At 35.7% G+C, this 19,358-nt stretch overlaps 1 protein-coding gene across 2 annotated transcripts in view; it reads left to right on the top strand.

Moving 5' to 3' along the window:
* SHANK2 (SH3 and multiple ankyrin repeat domains 2) overlaps positions 1-19,358 on the top strand; it is a 351,046-nt gene that overhangs the window by 202,298 nt on the left and 129,390 nt on the right. For both annotated transcript variants that reach the window (XM_072038992.1, XM_072038993.1), the window contains exons 17-18: positions 8,134-8,216; positions 9,818-9,942. In XM_072038992.1, coding sequence (XP_071895093.1) covers positions 8,134-8,216; positions 9,818-9,942 — 208 coding nt within the window. The remainder of the gene's footprint in view (positions 1-8,133; positions 8,217-9,817; positions 9,943-19,358) is intronic.

The raw sequence follows: 19,358 nt of genomic DNA, 5'->3' as shown, positions 1-19,358 counted from the left end.
CAATAAGGAAGGAGAAATATTCTTGCTACTTAAACATATGTAGGTATTTGTACAGTCTGTTTATTTGTTCAAGGCTCATAGTATGAGCAATGAATATTAATATTTTCATAGTGCAGGCTTAGGTTGCTCAAATGCTTGATAATTACAACTGAAAATTGCCACAAAGTATCAGGTATAAATGGTGTGTGCTATAGCCCAAAATACTAATGTGACTGATAGAACAGCTGTATGAAATGGTTTGAAGGACTCTGTATTATAAAATACTTGTGTTGTGTACTAGAATGACACCTACCCAAATGTTTCATGTTTAGTTTTTACTTTGTCTTGTGAGGTACTTGAATTGACTATTCATTTTTAAAATACAAATGAAATTATTAATTAAGATAAGGGAATGAAGCTTTTCATTTGTTAATCTCACTTTGCCACCCTTCCTTCACCATGCTTTTTTCTCCCTACCAGTACAAATGCAAGAAAATAATATTTCTCTTTTTGGGAAAAAGAAAAAAAAAAGATGATGACTATATACACTCATTGTGTTATATTTATATATAGGATTGTGACCTCATCATTTACTTCATACCCTATCCCAAGATTTTCCCATAATATAAAATCAGATTTTTATGAATGATTTTTATTTCCAGGAATTTGTTTGACTTCCCATTTTGCCATACCAGTATGTTACTTTACTGATCACAGTTTCAGGAACTTAAGATGAAAACAGAGAAAAAAATAGCCAAATCAACTGACTTGGGTATTATTTCAGATTACCTAATATCTTCTCATTACATACCAAAGAATATGATATGCAATTAAAAGCTGGCTAAAAGAATGTGGACTGATACACACATATACAGGGAGAAAGTTTATCCTTCTACATAAAGAAAAATCGCGCAACTTCTGTCTGTGTCTTAAAATTTAATGTTTCTCTTTTAAAAGGTGCATTTCTTTGAAATGTCTTATAGCATAAATTCATGGTGGTATATAGCACTGTTACTCTCTTTAGAATAGGTTGCTGGTTCATCTTCTGGGCAACTCTGTCAATCATAGGGCTGGAAAAAACAGCATAATCTTTCTGACTTTCTAATGCTTAAAAAATCACTTTGTAGCTGATATTTTTCCTTTTTGGTAACTTAGGGAAGAGGTGTTCAGGTTATCAAGTATTCAAAATCCAATAAAGACAACTTAAATACTTGTTGAAAAATGTGAAACATCTTTTTAAGTGGAAAAAGTTTATGCTGTCAGGCTTTGCTATAGCCTGTAATGTCCTCACAGTAGAAAGGTGACCTGTGAAATATAGAAACTAGGGAATACCTATGTGTTTCTCCTTTTGTGTAACAGTTTGGCATATACCTCTTTATTCAACAAATGAATTTAAATGGAAAATACGCAGCCTTGCATTTCTCATGACTGAAGTGATGCTTACTGAACTCTGTAGGAACAGCACTGATACAAGAGACGAAAAATGAATATATAGATAACGGAAGTATATAGAGTATTGCCAAAGTATCCTCATTTCCTTTCCCCTTCCTTTATGGGGCCTGAACACAGCTAGCTGGAGAATATATGCTGATTTAGCCTTTCAGTCATGGAGGAAATGTTATGTTGGCTGAGGAAGAATTATAATACATCTTTTCTACTGCAATTTGAATTTATTTGCCAGATTATAAAGTGAGAGAGAACAGCAGTGGAAGGGCAGGGGCGTTGGCCTTTTTTTTCCTTCTCTGTTTTCTTTGTTTGAGTGCCAGCTGTGCCAGTAAGGCTGTGAAACACTGAAATGCTGAACATGCTAGTAAAGATGTTCTGTCACTGGATGCTGCAATTTAAGAGCACCTCTCAAGCTGGAATGCAAGAGTAGTAGTAAGCATCAGAACAGGAGCAGTGTTTTTCTTGAAATATCCTATTGTGAGAATCTCATGACCCCAGATATTGAAGAGTAGAAAAGATGAGCCAGTGTTTTTAGTTCTTCTGTGTGAATCTATTCATTCTTTCTTTACATTTTAATTATTGTTCCATCATTAATATTCCTTGGACTTCTATCTTCCACTTCCTAATAAGGAGTTTATCAATTTAAAATTTAGTATGCCCCCCGTATTTCTGTTCTAATGACAAGTTGAGTCTACCTTGAGTATAAGATTGCAGTAGTTATCAAGTATGTATCTGAAAATATTTTCACACAGCCCTTCTCCCAATCACATTTTGCTATAAACTTCCAGATAAGCATATGTTCTTCTGCAGAATAAGCAAAATCATTTAGACTTGTCTTATATGACTGAAAAGATATTGGCAGGATTGATCAGTTGTACAGCATAAATACTACGCATGTGGTTTTGGTGTATGCTGCTTACAAAAAACAGTATTGTTGGAAGATGGGAATAAATAGTTGAGAAAAGCAAAATACAGTAAGTAAAGACCTGCTGAAAAAGGATAAAATATTTCACCAAAATAGAAATTATTACTGGTTATTTAAGACATTATCATGAAAACCTATGAAAAGATTCTATTGAAGACAGTAGCACTGAGTTGTATATTATTCTTTAGCATAAAATCCTGTTATTGTTTAAGGCTATTCCTTACCAAACAAAAAAATTTTGGATGCAAATTGCATTACAGTACAGTAAAAGATATCATCGCATAAGGGAATCTCTGCATGGGACGGCAGCATATTACGGAGAGATTACTGTGAGTTTGGATATACGGTTGACTACATCTTGCTGTTTCTGTTGGGTTTGTAAGTGGGTTAGGTGGGGACCATCTGTGTATTTTTCCATTTGCTGTGCAAAAAAGCATGCATATTGTTGTAGCTAATACCTCTTGAACAAGTAATTTCTGTTCTGTGTGCTACATGAGCTGTGAAAGTTCTTCTGTGAGACTCTCAGCTGGATGATAAATGTCCAGGAATCATGAGCAATCAAATACAGAGTCTTCATTAATCTTGAAGGCCCTAATTACTAGAATTAGCTAATTTTCCTGAAGTCATTACAGTAGATGACTATAAATGGAAAGGTTGACCCCTTCCAGTAGTGACAGGAAAAGTTTTTTTCCACTGGAAGTCTCCTATATGTTACAATAAGATTTGCTGTACACATCATTTCAATTTTACATGGTATCAGGACAGGTAACTTCCTGTCTTCAGAGAGTATTCAGAGAAAACATTCTTCATGTGCTTTTAACTGGGACTGACTGGCAGAAAATGCAATAAAGACTTCCTCTTGAATAGATTTCCAGCATACCCTTCTATGGGCTTCAACCTAGCCTCTGTAAATTGACTGTCTAAGCCTGAAAGGAATTGGTGCAATTGCTTTTCAGATATTGTGTATCAATTCATGAAAAGGTTTAGGTATTGTTTATTGCATCTAGTGACAATTAAAAGAGGCTTTTCCTTTTCTGGGAGGGGGTGGGCTGTGGCTTGATTCTTCTAACATGAAGCTGGCAGTGTATTGAGTAGATCTTTCCCAGAAAAATGAAATTGCAGGAGTGCTGCAGAGAGGACAAAAAAAAAAGGTTTGAAAAAATTATTTTGATTTGCGTCACCTACTGAAAGAAATGAGCTTAGTGAGGATAACTTCTTACTCATGGGTAGAGCAAGCCATCTGACTGAAGGGTTTGTGGGCTGAGAAGGCTACTCCATTGTTGACAGAATTGTCTGAATCTCACGTGTGAGCCGTTGGATAACTTTTCTGCCTTAGAAAATGGTAGTCCAGTTTGTTAATGCTGGAAAGGTTAGATCTAGATGATATTTCTAAGGGCTGCACAATTGGAGAGAATAAAGAAAATATTTCCCATTTAAATTCATATTTTTTTTCTCTACCTTAGGGAGACAGAGACAATAGACCAAGTAACTATTTTTGTTTGCAGGAAATGATGATTATCTCCACTGGAGTGTACTCTATGTGCTGTTTTTTAGATTGAAATTAGCAACGATACACACAATACAAACTTGCCTAACCATATTCTACAGTTCTGATGGTTTCCATCTCTGTATTTTAGTGTTTTGACTTTTGTTTTGGAGTAATTCATGCGATAAGATGGGGTGTAGTTGTTCTAGTTGTGAAATGGAAGCTAAGTTTCATGGTTGTGCCTCCATCATGAACCAGTGCTTCAACCTTTATTTTCTTCATAAGGTCTTTTTGAAGGATTTAACACTTCTACCACCTACCTCAAGTATTATTTGAATGGGCTGTTAGTGAAGCAGAACTTCTGCTGTCTTGAAAAGTCTACACAAATAATGGCTTTTATGTTGAATGAGTTCTGTGTTCAAATCACAGCTGTCTGTCTGACCGGTCTTTTTATTTCCCTTTCTCCATTGGTAAGGCTATAAAATTATGGAAGGTCTAACAGCTGTGCACAGTTCTTCAGCCTTGAAGTGTTAGAGAAGCACATGAATAAGTATATCTTCTAATACTTAGTGTTTTTATAGAGAAAAAGTCATTTTAGATTGACTTTTTGGGGAGGGCTTAAAGTTTTTATATTTAAGATTTGTCACAGTACCACATGCAGAAATATTCTGCGTTTTATAGATGTATTTTGCATTTAACTTTGTATGTAATGAATCCTGGATTTATACAGCCCGAAGTTAAAGTAATGTGTCGCCCATGTAAGTAATGAGCTATTGATTTTAAAATAAAGATTTTTACATATTGAAATTTGACATATATTATATCACAAGTGGCTGGGACCATTCAGCCTCATGTAGAGCCACACACTGTACACAAAGCATCTGCAAAGGAATGCTTCTTCTTCCTGTTTGAGATCAGACTTCTGAACAGGCTTGTAACAGGATGTCTCCTTTGTTTGTCACTGATAGCTGAAACCTATATGCATTCTGTTGCTGAGTACTTACACCTTCAGGATCAGAAAAACTGCTGCCAACAAGGCTGGTTGTGAGAAAATTTGACCTACTTTTACATTTGGCACCACTTTGCCTGCCAGGACCAAGTAGACTGTGAACAGACCTTCCACTTGTCTACAGTGGATGTGTCCAGTCTGAAACTGAGAAAAGGGAATGCTGCCATGGTAAAACAAGCAAAAAGGAATATTGCAAAAAACTCCTCCTGTCCTGGGGTGTAAGGGAGCTTGGTGGGAGAAGGGGTGTAGGGGTTGCAAATTCAGTTACTTTGTATGTGCATATTGGTTTTCCATCCCTTTTCTGCCTCTAGTTCTTGGCACTGCAACACTGGAGTAGGGAATCAATTTGCTTGCTGTGACTCCTTTAAACAACTTTTGACTGTTCGTAACATAAGATTATTGCGGGTTCCCTTCTTCTACTACATAAATGAGAAGAAATGGCAACACATCTGTTTTGTTTTGTGTTTTTTTGTTTTTTTTTCAAACCTACATTTTTGCTTTAAAGGCTGTGATGAAGTTTTCCCTAAGTAGTACATCACTGGAACAGTGTATTATAAGCCTGTATTTGTCAAGTAGTAGAGATCAATTTGTACAAACATTCATGTTGTGCTTCTACTTCTCTTTCATTTCCATGTAAAACACAAAACTTTGTAACATTTTGTCGGTTTAGTATTCCCACTTGCCATGTGTAAATGGAGGTCTAAAACTGGTTAGTTGCTACAATGAATGTGCTGAACAGGAAGGGAAAATCATAGTTGCTTGTCATATTTTTCATCTGAACAATCATATATGTCTATGTTATGATCAGGTAAGCATACTTTGAAAATGCCTAAATGCCTGTTCATTTCATTAATTGATTGTGAATGGACCCTAAATGCTCCTTTTTATTTTTTTTCTTTTTTATTTTTTTTCTTTCTTTTTATTGGATGGGGCATAGATATGTAACATAGATCAGGTGAATGGCTCCCAAGAAGTTTTCCATGATCTGCTTTTGGAATTTCAGCTTTTTAATGAATGATACAATGAATTTGTTCTGTTTTGTTTTGTTGACAAAAAATAAAGAATAAGAGCAAAATTTGTTAAGGTCCCTAGATAATAGGCTTCTGAATTCTTAACATCAACTATTTCAGATGAGAGAAGGGTTTGGACAGGGGACACAAGGGGCTTTCTTTGAACAATACTTTCTGTGTTAAGGTTCTCAAAAGCCTTCTAATTTCTATTAAGCTGTTGATTGTTTTGAAGGAAATTTGAAGGAAATGGGTGTTATTAATTTGACCACATATGAAGAAAAATTCTAAAGACAGCTTTACTGTTAGCTCTTCAGTGGATAAGTATGGAGCCCGAACCTTGAAAATGTGATAGTGAATTGAAAATATGTCAGTACACTTGTACAATATCTGTTTCTGTAACTCTAGGGCATGATGGAGGGCTTCAGCGCTATGGTTCTGCGAGTTGCAGATGCCATCCCAACCCAGTATCTTGACCAGAAGTGTGTTTGGCTTTCTTGAGAAATAAGCATTTTATTATTATATCCTTTCCACAGCAGAGGTATTAATTGTAAGAAAAGGTAATGTCTGAATTATATGGTAAATAGTAGGGAGGTTAGAGAACACATTCAAAAGCTGTTGATATTTATGGAGGTCATCTGTTGCTCAGAAAGCTGAAGTCACCATTGTGGTAGCTTTAATTCATGAGTTATTCCATTCAATAACATTTAAGTACTTTGTAGTATGGAAACCATAATTAGCTCACCACTTTAGGAGTAACAAGAAGTTGTATCCCTCAGTTAGAGTTGGAAAGTCACCAAAAGAATGGTTTGTGATGCATGAGAGGTCTGGAATTTGGAGGCTGTCCATTGGTGTCCCCATCTCATCATCCTTGCCTTTGTTAAGAGCTTTAGATAAAAAGGTCACACCATTTTTTCTTTAATTAGTTTCCTCCTCCCCTTTTGGATTATTAATGGCAATGAAGCATTTCCTGTCTCTTACTGTGTATTGAATGCTTTTGTTCCTAAATTCTGCACAAGACCAGTGGAAACATTAGCTGGCTAATACAAAATTAGGAAAAGAAAATGAAACTTGCTTATACTTCTTCCTGTCTTTACCAGTTGTGTAAATATTTTAAAGCCAGCTTACTAGTGTTTTGCAGTGCTTACGATTCATGAATACTTAACCCCTGACACTGTCTTTATTCAGAAGAATGCCTTGCAACTTGTGCTGTGTGATGAGTTTATACCTAAAAGAATGTTCAAAATTTCCCCCCCCCCCACCCTTTTATTTTTATTTTTTATTTTGAGCTTATTTTTATTAATCAAATGTTTAATGAAAGTCACAAAACAATTCAAGGCTTTTACTGATTGCTCTCTGTATATAAAAGGTCCCATTTTAACATGGATTTTATGCATTTTTTTCATCCCCTGTCTACTTTTTTCTTAGCCAATGACAGTAAGATTCCTAAGGCTACTTTCTCTTTAAGGGCATGCTGCTTACATAAATAGTCCTTTAAACCATCGCCTTGTTTTCTAATATTAATTGTTGTTCAGGAGATGGGAAATATTCCTTAGAAATGTGTTTTCCTGATTGTGCATGTCTTGTTACTATTTCAATTATGCAGATTCTTGATGCTGTGGAAATTTGTGCTTGATGACGCCAAGGCAGCTGCACGTTGTTAGCATTGTAGGCTGTCAGATGATCATGTGGGATTCTTGCAGCATGCAACATTCAATAGGATTGAAAAAGGGCTTTTGATGCAAGGCATAGCTTTCAGAATATATTTGTGCCTTTTAGTTAGCTTATATAAAATCATAATATATTATCTTTAAATTTAAAATGCTGCCTCATTTTTCTTCTGGTTGGTTTCATTTTGGCTTCACTAGAAGATGCATCTGGTACATCCACGATTGAGGAGTTTATTAATGATACTGTCGTTCAGTTCACTTACTTTTTTTCCTTTTAGAGTCCTAGCTAGCCCACAGATTACATGATCACATGTTCATTCAGTCATTCATATAGAACACAAACCACCATGCATGATTTCTTCTTCTTTCTTTTTCCTCTCTGCCTTTTTTATTCTTTTTAAGTTGCATTGTCATGTTCTCTTTTATCATCAGGCTTAGTCTTTGTCATCTTCCTGCTGCTATTTGTTATATATTTTCCCATGCTTGGTTACTGCAATATTATTTGATTAACGGGCTGTGATGATGATGAACCTGCACACTGGAGGAGCAGCTACTACAGTGGTGATGAAGGGATGTAATAATGGTCGCTATCCTCGGAATTCTCTCTACAGTGACTGCATAATAGAAGAAAAGGCAGTGGTCCTGCAGAAAAAAGACAATGAAGGATTTGGATTTGTGCTCAGAGGGGCAAAAGGTATGTGCTTTTGTGTGTGTGTGTGTAATGTGCACGGGCATGAAGAAATTTATACATCTCTGAATATAAGCAGGAATTATTCTTGGTGCACTTGGTTGCTAGACAACAGGATTCTCTGTATGCTGTACTACTCAGATAGATTTTAGTGGCTTCTGTCTGAAGCAGTTTGCGTTTTTATATAGGAGAAGCACTGTATAATCATTTGGGGGGGAGAAAGTTTTGTCTGTATTTTTACTGTGTTGGTATATGTAATATTTTGTCATTAATCTGTTTTGTTATGCAGTTTACCTAACTATGGGAAACCTGCTTTCCTTATAAAACCTGCTTCTTTATTTCAAATGTCAGTCTGTTTAAATAGGTCTCTGAATAGAAATAGACAAGAGAGTGATGTTTTGTTTAAAATAGGTGTGGATCTTCTGCAAGGTGACATTGGTGCAGTTTTAGTATGAAAATATGATCTTTTTTTATATCTTCAGAAGCTGCACGTATGTTGCATGGCCTGTAGTGTGCTCATTTTAAAAGCTGTTCATATGTTAAACTGCATGTTACTTTTCTGTAGACTAAAATCTAAAATAATGGCATTCTCAGGAGTTAAAAAAAGCATTCTATTTAATGCTTTGCTTTTTAACTTTCAGTCCAGTTTGCTCCTTTTGTATTTAAAAAATATATATGATGGTATGTCCCACCTCTTGCTCCCCCTCATTTTTCCATGGGTTCTCCCTTGCCTTGCTTGAGCATGAAAAATATTCCATATCTTCATTCCTGGGACATCATTTTTGCTCCCCCCCCCTTCCCGCACCCCTGAACCAGTGACACCGTAGATTTTCAGTGTTGTAAATGCTTTTCTAATTTTAGCTAAATTAATATTTTTGGAGTTCTGCTAGGAAAGCCAATAGTGCTACCTTTTAGTTAACCCATTGCCATGAGTTGTCTGTGCATTAAGCAGAGGTTACTCTCTCTGTGTAAGCCCAACTATTTCCCCCTGAATTTCTCTGTAACAGTGGGGGCACCTCAGGTGAAAGACCCAAGGACTTTTCTGCTTGTCTGTGTACGTGACAGAGAGAGAGAGGGCTGGTACAAGGCCTGCTGTGTCTCCTTTCAATAAAAGTGCTTTCTGCTGCTATCTTCTTTGTAATACACATCTACATCTAGAAGAAAAAATTACTTTGATCTCTTTCATCCTGTTACCCACCCTCCTCTCCCCCTAGTTCAGCTGGATGCTCTCTTCTGGCTACAGTGAATAATTCCCTTATAGTTGGATGTTTCCAGAGTTACAAGCATTTTGCTAGGCATACAAAAGGTTTACATGAAGTAGTCCTGGAATACTCAGAATCCAGCTATTGCCCCATACAGCTTGATTTAATTTCTGTCAGTAAAGAAGCATGCATTTTTTTCTCTGAATTGAAGACTTGTGGCTTGCTATTGCAGAGAGATTGCACTCTGTTCCCAGCATTTTGATATTATCTGAGGCAGAGTCCTCTTACTTTTAGCACCCACCATTTTTAAACCATAAATTTGAATGGCCAATAATAGGCCTTTAATCAAGTGGTATTTTCAAGCATTCCCTAACTATCTTTTTAATGTGGTATTTATTTTTAAAGCTGACACACCAATTGAAGAATTCACCCCAACTCCAGCCTTTCCTGCTTTGCAGTACTTGGAATCTGTGGATGAAGGGGGAGTAGCATGGCAAGCTGGCCTGAGAACCGGGGACTTTTTGATCGAGGTAGGAGATCGTGACATCTAATTGTTAGTGCTCTGCTGGGGAAAGACGTTCCCTTTGTAGGATTTACTTTGGAAAAAGTGTATGATGTTTTTGAAACAGTAAGTTCAGTGCACTAGCACCGGTAACATATTTCACTTTATCTATTTTTAAATATCATGCAGCATTGAGGAAAGCAGTAAAAAGAACAATGTTCAGGTTGCCTAGGAAGTTTCTATTTATGCTTTTTGTCATTTGGGAATACAAAGCAAAGAAAGCAAAGAATACAATAGCAAAGAAAGTTGGGGATTTTGATTTTTCTTGGTGTTATTGAATTCAAATTTAGTTTAATTTCTGTATTTATTGCAGGCTATCAATTCTGTGATCTTCTAAATATTTTTACAGAGTCACCAAAATTAATGGCTTCTTATGCAACTGTTTCTGCAATCAGAAATATCAATGATCTAGTGCTGTTGGGAAACCATGGAGAATAAAGCAAATGACTTTAGCTTGAAATTAAATATTTGCAACAGTGCACTGTACTCACACACACACAAAAAAAAAATAGAATGGTAGATTACTATATAAACTACTTTATAAAAATGGTATATTTAAATAATATCTTCAGTCATACCAAAAATGTCATCAGGTTATGTATTTTGGAGAGATTTTGGGTGGGATTTCAGGTTCTGTTGCAATAGTTGGTAGTCCTTTCTAGTGTTACCTGGCAGTTTGCAACAAAATCATGTTTGAGGATTTTCTTCCTCTTTCCCCACAACCCCTCCACGACTAACAAAGTGATAGTGTGGTTCTTTGAAAATAGGTCTTCCGGGGTGATTAAAATCTGCAAAATCTATTTGTTTTGTTTTGGTTTCCCCTTCTTCAGGTATAAATATCTATTTTGTTAAAATATTTACTGGTGCCATAGCATTTATCTCTACAGACCTGGCCTTTCCATTCAGGAGAGGATAGAATATACACCTTTCATTTGTTGCATGCCTTGATCTCCCACAATGATTGAATTTAAATAGTTGTCATGATGAAAGAACAGGCTTAGAAGACTTTTAAAGTAAATAGATGTGCATTTTTGTCTGTACCTTCAACATACATTTTTCTTATTGTTTGTTTACTTGAGAATGATTGTATAGCAAACTGCTTGATGATGGCTTATAAATTGTACTGATATGTCTTCTGTGCAAGGATGCTTTCAAAGCCATGATTTTTGACACAAGGTTTGGTTTTGTTTGTTGTTTGCTTTTTTTTTTTTTTTTTTGTTAACAATGCTTTGGTTTTAGAAATTGATTTCTTGTTAGGCTTTTAATCTGTAGGAAGTATGAATAGTCTGTACTGGATGATTTCATAGATAGATTTGATGGTGAATAATGTGTACTTTAATAGATAGGATTACAGGATGAAAACTATGCATATGGATTTTTTTAAACCCTATGAAAGGATTCAAGAAGTCTGGGATAGCTAATTCTGCTCAAAGATTTACTAGTTTTCTTGCAAATGAAAGAACTAGAATTAATTGTCCAGACAATCATCTCCTAGCCTTAGCCTGGAAGAACAGTTAAACATGCACATGTATTGCTGAATCAGGGCATTAATGCATACTTTTACACAGGCCAGTATATTTGTAATTAATTTTGAAAGAAGCAGTTGTTACACGCAAATCTAATCCATTTCTATGTAATTTATGTTCATCATGGTATTTTGTTCTGAATTTTGCAATTTAATTAAGAGGATACAATAATACTGAGAAATCACAACTTTGATGGTTTTGAAGACTTTTATATTGGAGAAAATGCAGGGTTGTGGTTTTTTTTTTTCTTCCTGTTTTATGAGCTACTTGTGTAGTGCACAATGCTGCCTAGCTATAGAGAGCCATGCTTGAAGATATTTACACTGATGCAAAAAAGATGCTGCTGTTGAAATATAGATGACCAGCACACCTGCCCTTTTATGAATGCCAAACTACTTAATTTCTTGTGTTGAACTGCTCAGAGCTGAATGTACTCTATGCTGCAGTGCATGGTTATAACTGGTGTAGTTAGTCTGTCTTACTGTCAAATGATTTCTTCCATGACTCCAAAGTTTATGTTGGTATGTGTAAGTGCCACCTTAACCATTTGTAAGTAATATAACGCATTTATCATAAATGTCACATTAATAAAAAGGGAGTTAATGGGCAACTAGGATCCTAATTAGTCCCATTTATAACACTTGCGGCAAGCGTCAGGCTTTAGGGAAGTGAGAGTCCAGTTTGGCAGAGGGCAAAACACACAGGAGAGCAGATGTTTCACTCTTAGTTAAGCAAGTTCGGTGACTTGGGGTCATGGAGGTAAGAGGAGCTTTTTTCCTCACTGTATGGAAAGACAGGTTTGACAGGAAGATAAATCCTTTCCTTGGAAGCAGAAAGGACTGTGAGTGTAGGTGAATAGAAAGCATCATTTCCTCATGTGTAATTATGGTCTCTTGGACTTCCAAAGGGGATAAAAACTTCAACGACAGCTACTGAGCTTGCTAAAGTAGTTCAGTATTGAAGGCGATGCACATATGCACATTGAGCAGAACAGATAAAAGCTTTATGGGGACAAAAAAAAAAAAAAAAAAAAAAAGAAAAGGTGTTGTCTTGCTTCAGCAGGTACACAGAAGAGAAAGAGGGCTGGCACACTTTAACATCTGACAGAGTTTTTATCAAGTTTGCAGTTTTTTTCTGAAAAGCCACGTAGTAATGATTTGTCCAACCTATACAATTAATTTCAACATGGGACTTCAATGTTTAATATTAAACTTGCTTATGGAGATAGTGTTTGCTGATTCTTTGCTGAAATTTCTGAGATATATACATACATATATTTAGCCTTGCTTCAAACATGATCATTTTTTTTATGATAAACATATAATGTTTAGTGGCTTTTCTGGATAGAGCACAAAAGTATTGGGAAAGAGTACGAGTAATTTTAGAGCAGAAACAGTTAGCCAGAGATAGCTTTCATTATATGTGTATTTTCATAAGCAATACAAGTTATCAATTCATGTGATTTTTCTTTGTTTTGATAAACAATCAGAACTGGAGTATGGTTATGACTTGAATGTTATAACTGAGATTGTATAGCTAGCCCTATTTGCTTCTTTTCCCTTCTTTTAGTTCATCTTCTATTCATCTCAATATCTGCCCAATTAAAAAGTCAGATAAAAATAAAGCACCATGTTAGTGCAGGTGCTATGCAACCTAAAACATTATGGCTTCCATTAGAGGGGAATTTCAGAAACTACAGCCATCATTAAGGTATACACCAATTATAAAGCCATTGTAGGCTGTTGTGAATTCATGAGTATGACTGAACTGCTTTAATACACCTGCTCCAGCCTGTGAAGACTTCATCAGAAAATATTGAATCATGAGCTGATTTGATTTGTTACATGAAGTATTTGCAGGAAGGACATGTATTAGCTCTGACTCTAAATCTCTTATTCATTAACAATATTTATGTGCCTAACCTTTATTAACTTTAGTGTAGAACTCAAACTAAGCATAAGCAGAGGAACTATTAAAAAACATTCAAAAAGAGCTGCCTTACAAATTGACTCAAAGGATCTTGGGAGTTTGGGGGCTTTGGGGCTTTGATTTGTTTTTGGTTTGGTCTTTTTTTGGTTTTGAGATTTGCTTTGATGAAATATACAACGATAACTATCTTTAAAGAGATTTGTTAGTGTAAAAGAGTTTCTTGTGTGCGTCAGAAGAATTTTGTTTCTGTTAGTATAGTAGAATATAGATTACTTTATTAAATTAACACCCAGTGGATTATTAACTGTTATTGTTGTTATCTATGAATGTATAGCTGTTTTTGCAGGTGTGGTGATATGATGTATGGGGATTTTTCATCTGTCCCAGTACATCAAATGTTATCAAATGATAACACTGTAATATCAATACTCAGAACTGAAAGTAATTCTGTAATATTTTAACAGAATAATGCTTTAGTTCTCTAAATGAGGGGTTGAAGTTTGCATTCTTGTACCATAAAATCACTTATTTTTCCAGATAAATTGAAATTTTATTGTAATCAGAGTAGAATAGCTGTTTGTTTCCATTCAAATTAAACTATAAAGTAGATTAAAAGTGTATTATTAATTTAAAAATAATAATAATCAAGATGTGATTTGGAGATCAAAACCAGAGGTGATAATAGAAGAGTTCTCATCATTTTTCAGAATAGTTCAGTTGGATGAATTAGTGCGGTTGTACTAAGCCATCTGTTACTGATTTAAGTCCTTTTAGCAATCGAGAGACCTTTCCATCCCTAAGTAAGCTTCATTAATTACCCTGTGGCTGAGTTTTTTCTTATTTTTTGTCTGAACCCCTCTAGCTTCTGCCATGAGATATAAATCTAATTTTTTTAAAGGAAGCTACATAGAGACCATGATATTTTTTTCTCTTCCTGAAATAAACTGAGATTTTATTATTGTCTTCATAATAACAGTTTATCACATTGCAATTTTTTGCAGTTGTTTTCTGAAACTTTGTTCATATCCTCCTAAAAGTGCAAACATCAGCTCGATGCAGTATTTTAGTAATATCCTACTACTGTAGTAATTGCAATAGCAATTTAGTAATATCATGTGTAAGAGGAGAAAAAAAAAAATCTTCATTTTTTTTATGCTGTCTTTACCTGTCAAACATAGGCCTTTTAGTGGACCAGAAGAGTAATGTCCACTCTACATCACCATCTTATATTAGGCTTTTTGCTGCCAATTTGGCTGCTCCTCCTGTGCATGCAGTGAGCCTCTGTCTTCGCATATTAAGCAGGGGAACAGTGAGGCTCATGGTTGAGCTCTCTGAGCAGTTCTGTTCCTAGACAGCATCTCCTTGAGGTTTGTGTTCAGCTGTACAAACTAGATTTTAAAGGAGATTTACTGTTGCAAAACTGCAACAGTACTGCAGTGTTTCAGCACATGCACGCAGACATGTATAATATAGAGGCTGTTTGTGTGCATGTACGTACATGGTTATTGTAAGCATAGCAGGGCTCTCACTAATATGCAACTCAGAGGTAGAGCAGATCCTGCACATCTAGACTGGGCACCACTATTTTTAAATCTGAATTTTTAAGTGATACACAATTTGATTTAACCAACTGTGAAAGGATAAAGATAATTTCTGTTTACTGGTTAGTCATAATCCTCTTGGTGACATCTGTAAATGGTATCTGTTAAACACAAGCATCCCACTAACATTTCTTAAGCTGAAAGTTGTCAGAGTCCAAAGGCAATTTTCCTCCTTTGTGTTGGTTTTGAAACTCTTACAAGCTGGACAGTGGGGTCTTGGAAGAACAGCTCTGGTGTGACTATTGAAGAATCCGCTGTACATGAGCAGGCTCTGGCTGCTCAAATCAATTTTCACTTGATGGAAAAGTATTTTGTTTTCTTTCTATTTAAATTCAGTCAGTGAGGCTTTGTGTTTTTTGTTGTTGTTGTTTACTTTATTTTTTAATGGGTGATAGCAGCTGAATGAAAAAGTGCCTTCAAAGTGCTTTGGATCTACACAAAAGCACTGTAGAAAAATGAAAACTCTTCTGGCTCTTTCTTTTTACTTTTTTAAATGAAGACTCTAACCTGCAGGAAATGATGGTATTCCAAATGTGCTCAGTGTGATCATAAAGAAGATGAACCAATCTCATTTTATTCTATAAATACATCAATAAAGCTGTTAGCTTTGTCAGCATAGATGGAAAGGGGCAGACAAAGAAAAAGTTGGTTCTTACAAGAGCTCGGTTATTCACGCTTAAGCAAATAACATGCTTTAAAATAAGACTGAAAAGCAGACAAAAATGAAATCACCTTGTTGTTGTCAGACATACAAAACCAGGCTGCAAGCAAAACTGGGGAGTGTTTTTCTTTAGCCTTGATTTTACATTAGGTATATATTAGGCTTGTGTTCACAAGGTGCAAGAGAAAATGGTGGTATTTATCCGATTTACCAAAAATGTAACAAGTACCTATTTGATGCTGATAACTGCTTTTTATGTTTCTCTGAGAGGAGGATTTGGAAGGAATTTTGTTGATAAGGGCAGCAACAGTCAGAAGTAGTTCTGTGTCCATTCAGTTCTCTGTGATCAGTCTTAAGGCATTTTGACCTAGATGATTCTGTTTTCAAGAGAAATTAGCCAACGTTTATATTCTGAGGGATGCTGCCAAAGCTCCTGGGACATTAGTGGAGTGTGGAGCTATCCATAGGGAGCTTTTTGGCTTCTTGTGAATATAAAAGCCAGCATTTCCCTGACTCCCTACTACACAACCTCTAAAAATAGCAAATTTGTTTAAACATAAGCTGCTTATAAATAGCCAGTTCTTGGCCACCCAGAAGTGATCCAGTGGCATCCAGCCATCTTGGCCATCCAGTGTTTCACAGAAAGCACAGCTATGCATAGTCTTCGCTTTTGCAGGCGTCTGCCTATCCTCCATTAAAATAATGCAACAGTAATACAACTCTGCCTTTTCCAGCTCTTAAGTCTTGAGGTTAGGTATTAAGACTCCATAAAAATACATGCAATTTTTAAGGTATAGTTTAGAGATTTCCAGAAGACATTATATTAAAATTAATTTCTCTGAAGCCTGTTGGCTTTTTTTAGTCTTTGATACTATGGAAACCTGGTTGCCGGAGTGGAACTATATGAAAAACAGTACTTGTGCCTACAGAGAAAATACATTTTTTTCTAACTGGGGGATGTTTCTACAAATCTACAAAATTATAAGTGAAGGAAAACAGATGAGTTGTTTCAAATGGTGGAGAATTAATTGATAAATTCCTGCTGCTGAGTGGTGCAGCAGAACTAATCCAATACCTGGAATTTTTCTTTTTTCTGTTTTCAGGAGGGCTAAGCATTTTAGTTTAAGTCTCTCCTCACAAGTAAAAGAAATACTGTAAAGTGGAGTTGCATGTGTGTGTTCGTGTTTTAGTAGTTTGTTTGTTTGTTTTATTGTCAGTTTTCTTTTTCTTATTCTGAGACTGGCAATCAACTTGTGTGATGCTGAACAGCCATGTTCACCTGGTAGTTGTCTCATGAAACAGAAGTCTGTCCAGAAGTTAAATGGAAGTTGCTTGATACACAGCTATCACATGCTTCATGAGCAGAAACCATACACTCTCTTCCTACCCATTCCTCCTCCTCAACCAAAGTTTCTGGTTTTCTGAAGAAATAGCTTCATTTTTGCAGTCTCAAACTATCCAAATATATCCTTGCTTTAACCTCCAGACCTGTAAAAGCAAATGAAAACTCCAGAACTTGAGAAGTAGTCATTTGGTTTTCTTGATAACCATGATCTTTTAACCTATACTGTGTAATGGGGTTCATAAACTGGTTTAGATATTTGAGAGGGGCTAGATAAATCTCTTCCTGTTAGTATACGAACAGGCTCTTTGTTACTTTTGTGTGGGTGCTGATAACTGCAGAAACACTTGTGATTTAGGGAAATTCTGAACTTTTGAATGCAATGTAGCAGAATTTCTACTTCCTGCTATTATAATTTCTTTTGCATTCAGATTGTAGCATGTGTCCTGCATGGAAAAGTGATCATGGATCTGGAATTAATCCTTTAAGCAAAATATTTCCTTCCCTACTCTTTTCTCATCCTGATGTGTTTGTAGATGTAAGAAAAATCACAAACTTCTACCTCTGTGTAATCCAGGTCCTCACACAGTATTAGGGTGCAGTATAAGGGTCTGTCTTCTCTAATGAATCATGAAAAAGGGGCACAAAAGGCAAAATAATTTGAGATATGATCCAGTGATTATTTTTTTTTTTTTTCTGATTTAATCGATGTGAAAGAATTCAGTGTTGGAGGTATGCTAAGCTGGGGCCCAGTCAGCAGGTGCTCATCTCTCCCAGAGTTGCTGAGCTCCTCTGAGCTTAGCGTATAGCTATGAAGGAAAGCAGTGAGAGAGAAGGTAATGACAGAAGATTGGTTCTGAAGATGTGTGGCTTATTCTATTACATTCAAAGCAGTTCTTACTTCTTGTAACTATGGGAGTTGGCAAATTTATCTGATAAGGAAATCGAAATATGTTTTAAATCAATCAGATTTTATATTCTATTGTAACACTGATACAAATATTTTCAGAAACTCTTGTATACAATACAGAATAATAATCCTTTCTCTCTTCTGCTTCATTTTTGCTTCATATATTCTAGCAGTAATCTGGAAAGCAGGATTTCTAGTTCCCCTCACCTGGTGGTACAAAGTTCTCACTCGTTACAAAAACATTATTTCTCTGTGGTGATAGTTTTGCCTTTCTGTTTTCAAAATAAGAACTCTGGGATAGTCTTCATGCCAAGTGGCAACTTTGAGGTGCTGGATGGGGTTGGATGTGAAGGTCTCTGAAAGCTTTGCTGATCAGAGCGCTGAAAATTATCCTAGCAAATACATCAAAGGTTTAATGGAGTTTTTCAAGAGTGAACTTTTATTAAGGCAAAATTAGGCAGCTTGGTGATGAAGAGAAAATCTACAAGCATAAAGATGCTTGTAAATAGAAGAATCCATTTACAGTCTGGAACAAAAAGTGTTGATTTTGGTCAAATGTCATAGGTGTACGGAGTAAAGAACAGAGTTAAGAGAGGATCATGGAAATCCTGGGCAGAATAAGTCATTGCAGAAAGAAACCTTACCATGAAATATCCACAATTTACTAGTTTATGGTTGCTATGGAATTGGCATTAAAGATAGCAAAAAAAAAAAAAAAAAAAAAAAAGTCTTTTCATGAAGACTCAGCTTGGATTTGCACTGATATCAAAATGTTGTAACCTTGCATACTTTTGATACCAGCCTGCATGCTAAATATAGGTTAGGATATGTGTGAAGCTCCTGCTTTGAGCTCTCAAAAGCAAGTCTATGTGGCAGATACCAGTCTTGCATTAAGTATGTTGTATTTGCTTTTAAAGAAATGTAAACTTTGCAGAATCAAAGAATTCCTTTTTTTAATTCACAAAGTATTTATTGCAATCCTTTATTTTAGGATTGTTCTTCAAACAAGCTTCAAGCAATGTTATTGCTTTTAATGGAACCAACCTGTGGCTTGGCGTTTCAGCACTGATAGATTTGTGTGAGGCAGTAGTTGTTGACAGACTTGTGAGTTGTTAACAGTGCATCGGGCATGTTTATTTAGTCTTACTATGACTCAATTTAACTGCTAAATTAAAGAAAGGACTGTTTTTACGTGACCAGGAAAATGTTTATTGGAAGCATTTTCTTCAAGTTTGTTGTTAGAGTTTTAATATCTAAATATGCTTTATTGATTTTTCCTATTACGGAGCTGTGTTTTTTTTGGCAAATAACATACAGTTTGAAGATTTAATTTAAGATGTGTTTTGTTTGTGAGCAGGTATTTGGTTCCATAATTCCCTGTGCATTTTTAGAATTCATTTGAGATATCTTAATAG

The sequence above is a fragment of the Anas platyrhynchos genome, chromosome 5, assembly GCF_047663525.1.
Source record: "Anas platyrhynchos isolate ZD024472 breed Pekin duck chromosome 5, IASCAAS_PekinDuck_T2T, whole genome shotgun sequence".
NCBI lineage: Eukaryota > Metazoa > Chordata > Aves > Anseriformes > Anatidae > Anas > Anas platyrhynchos.
Note: the sequence above shows the minus strand (reverse complement) of the source record. Positions and strands in the feature narration are given on the sequence as shown.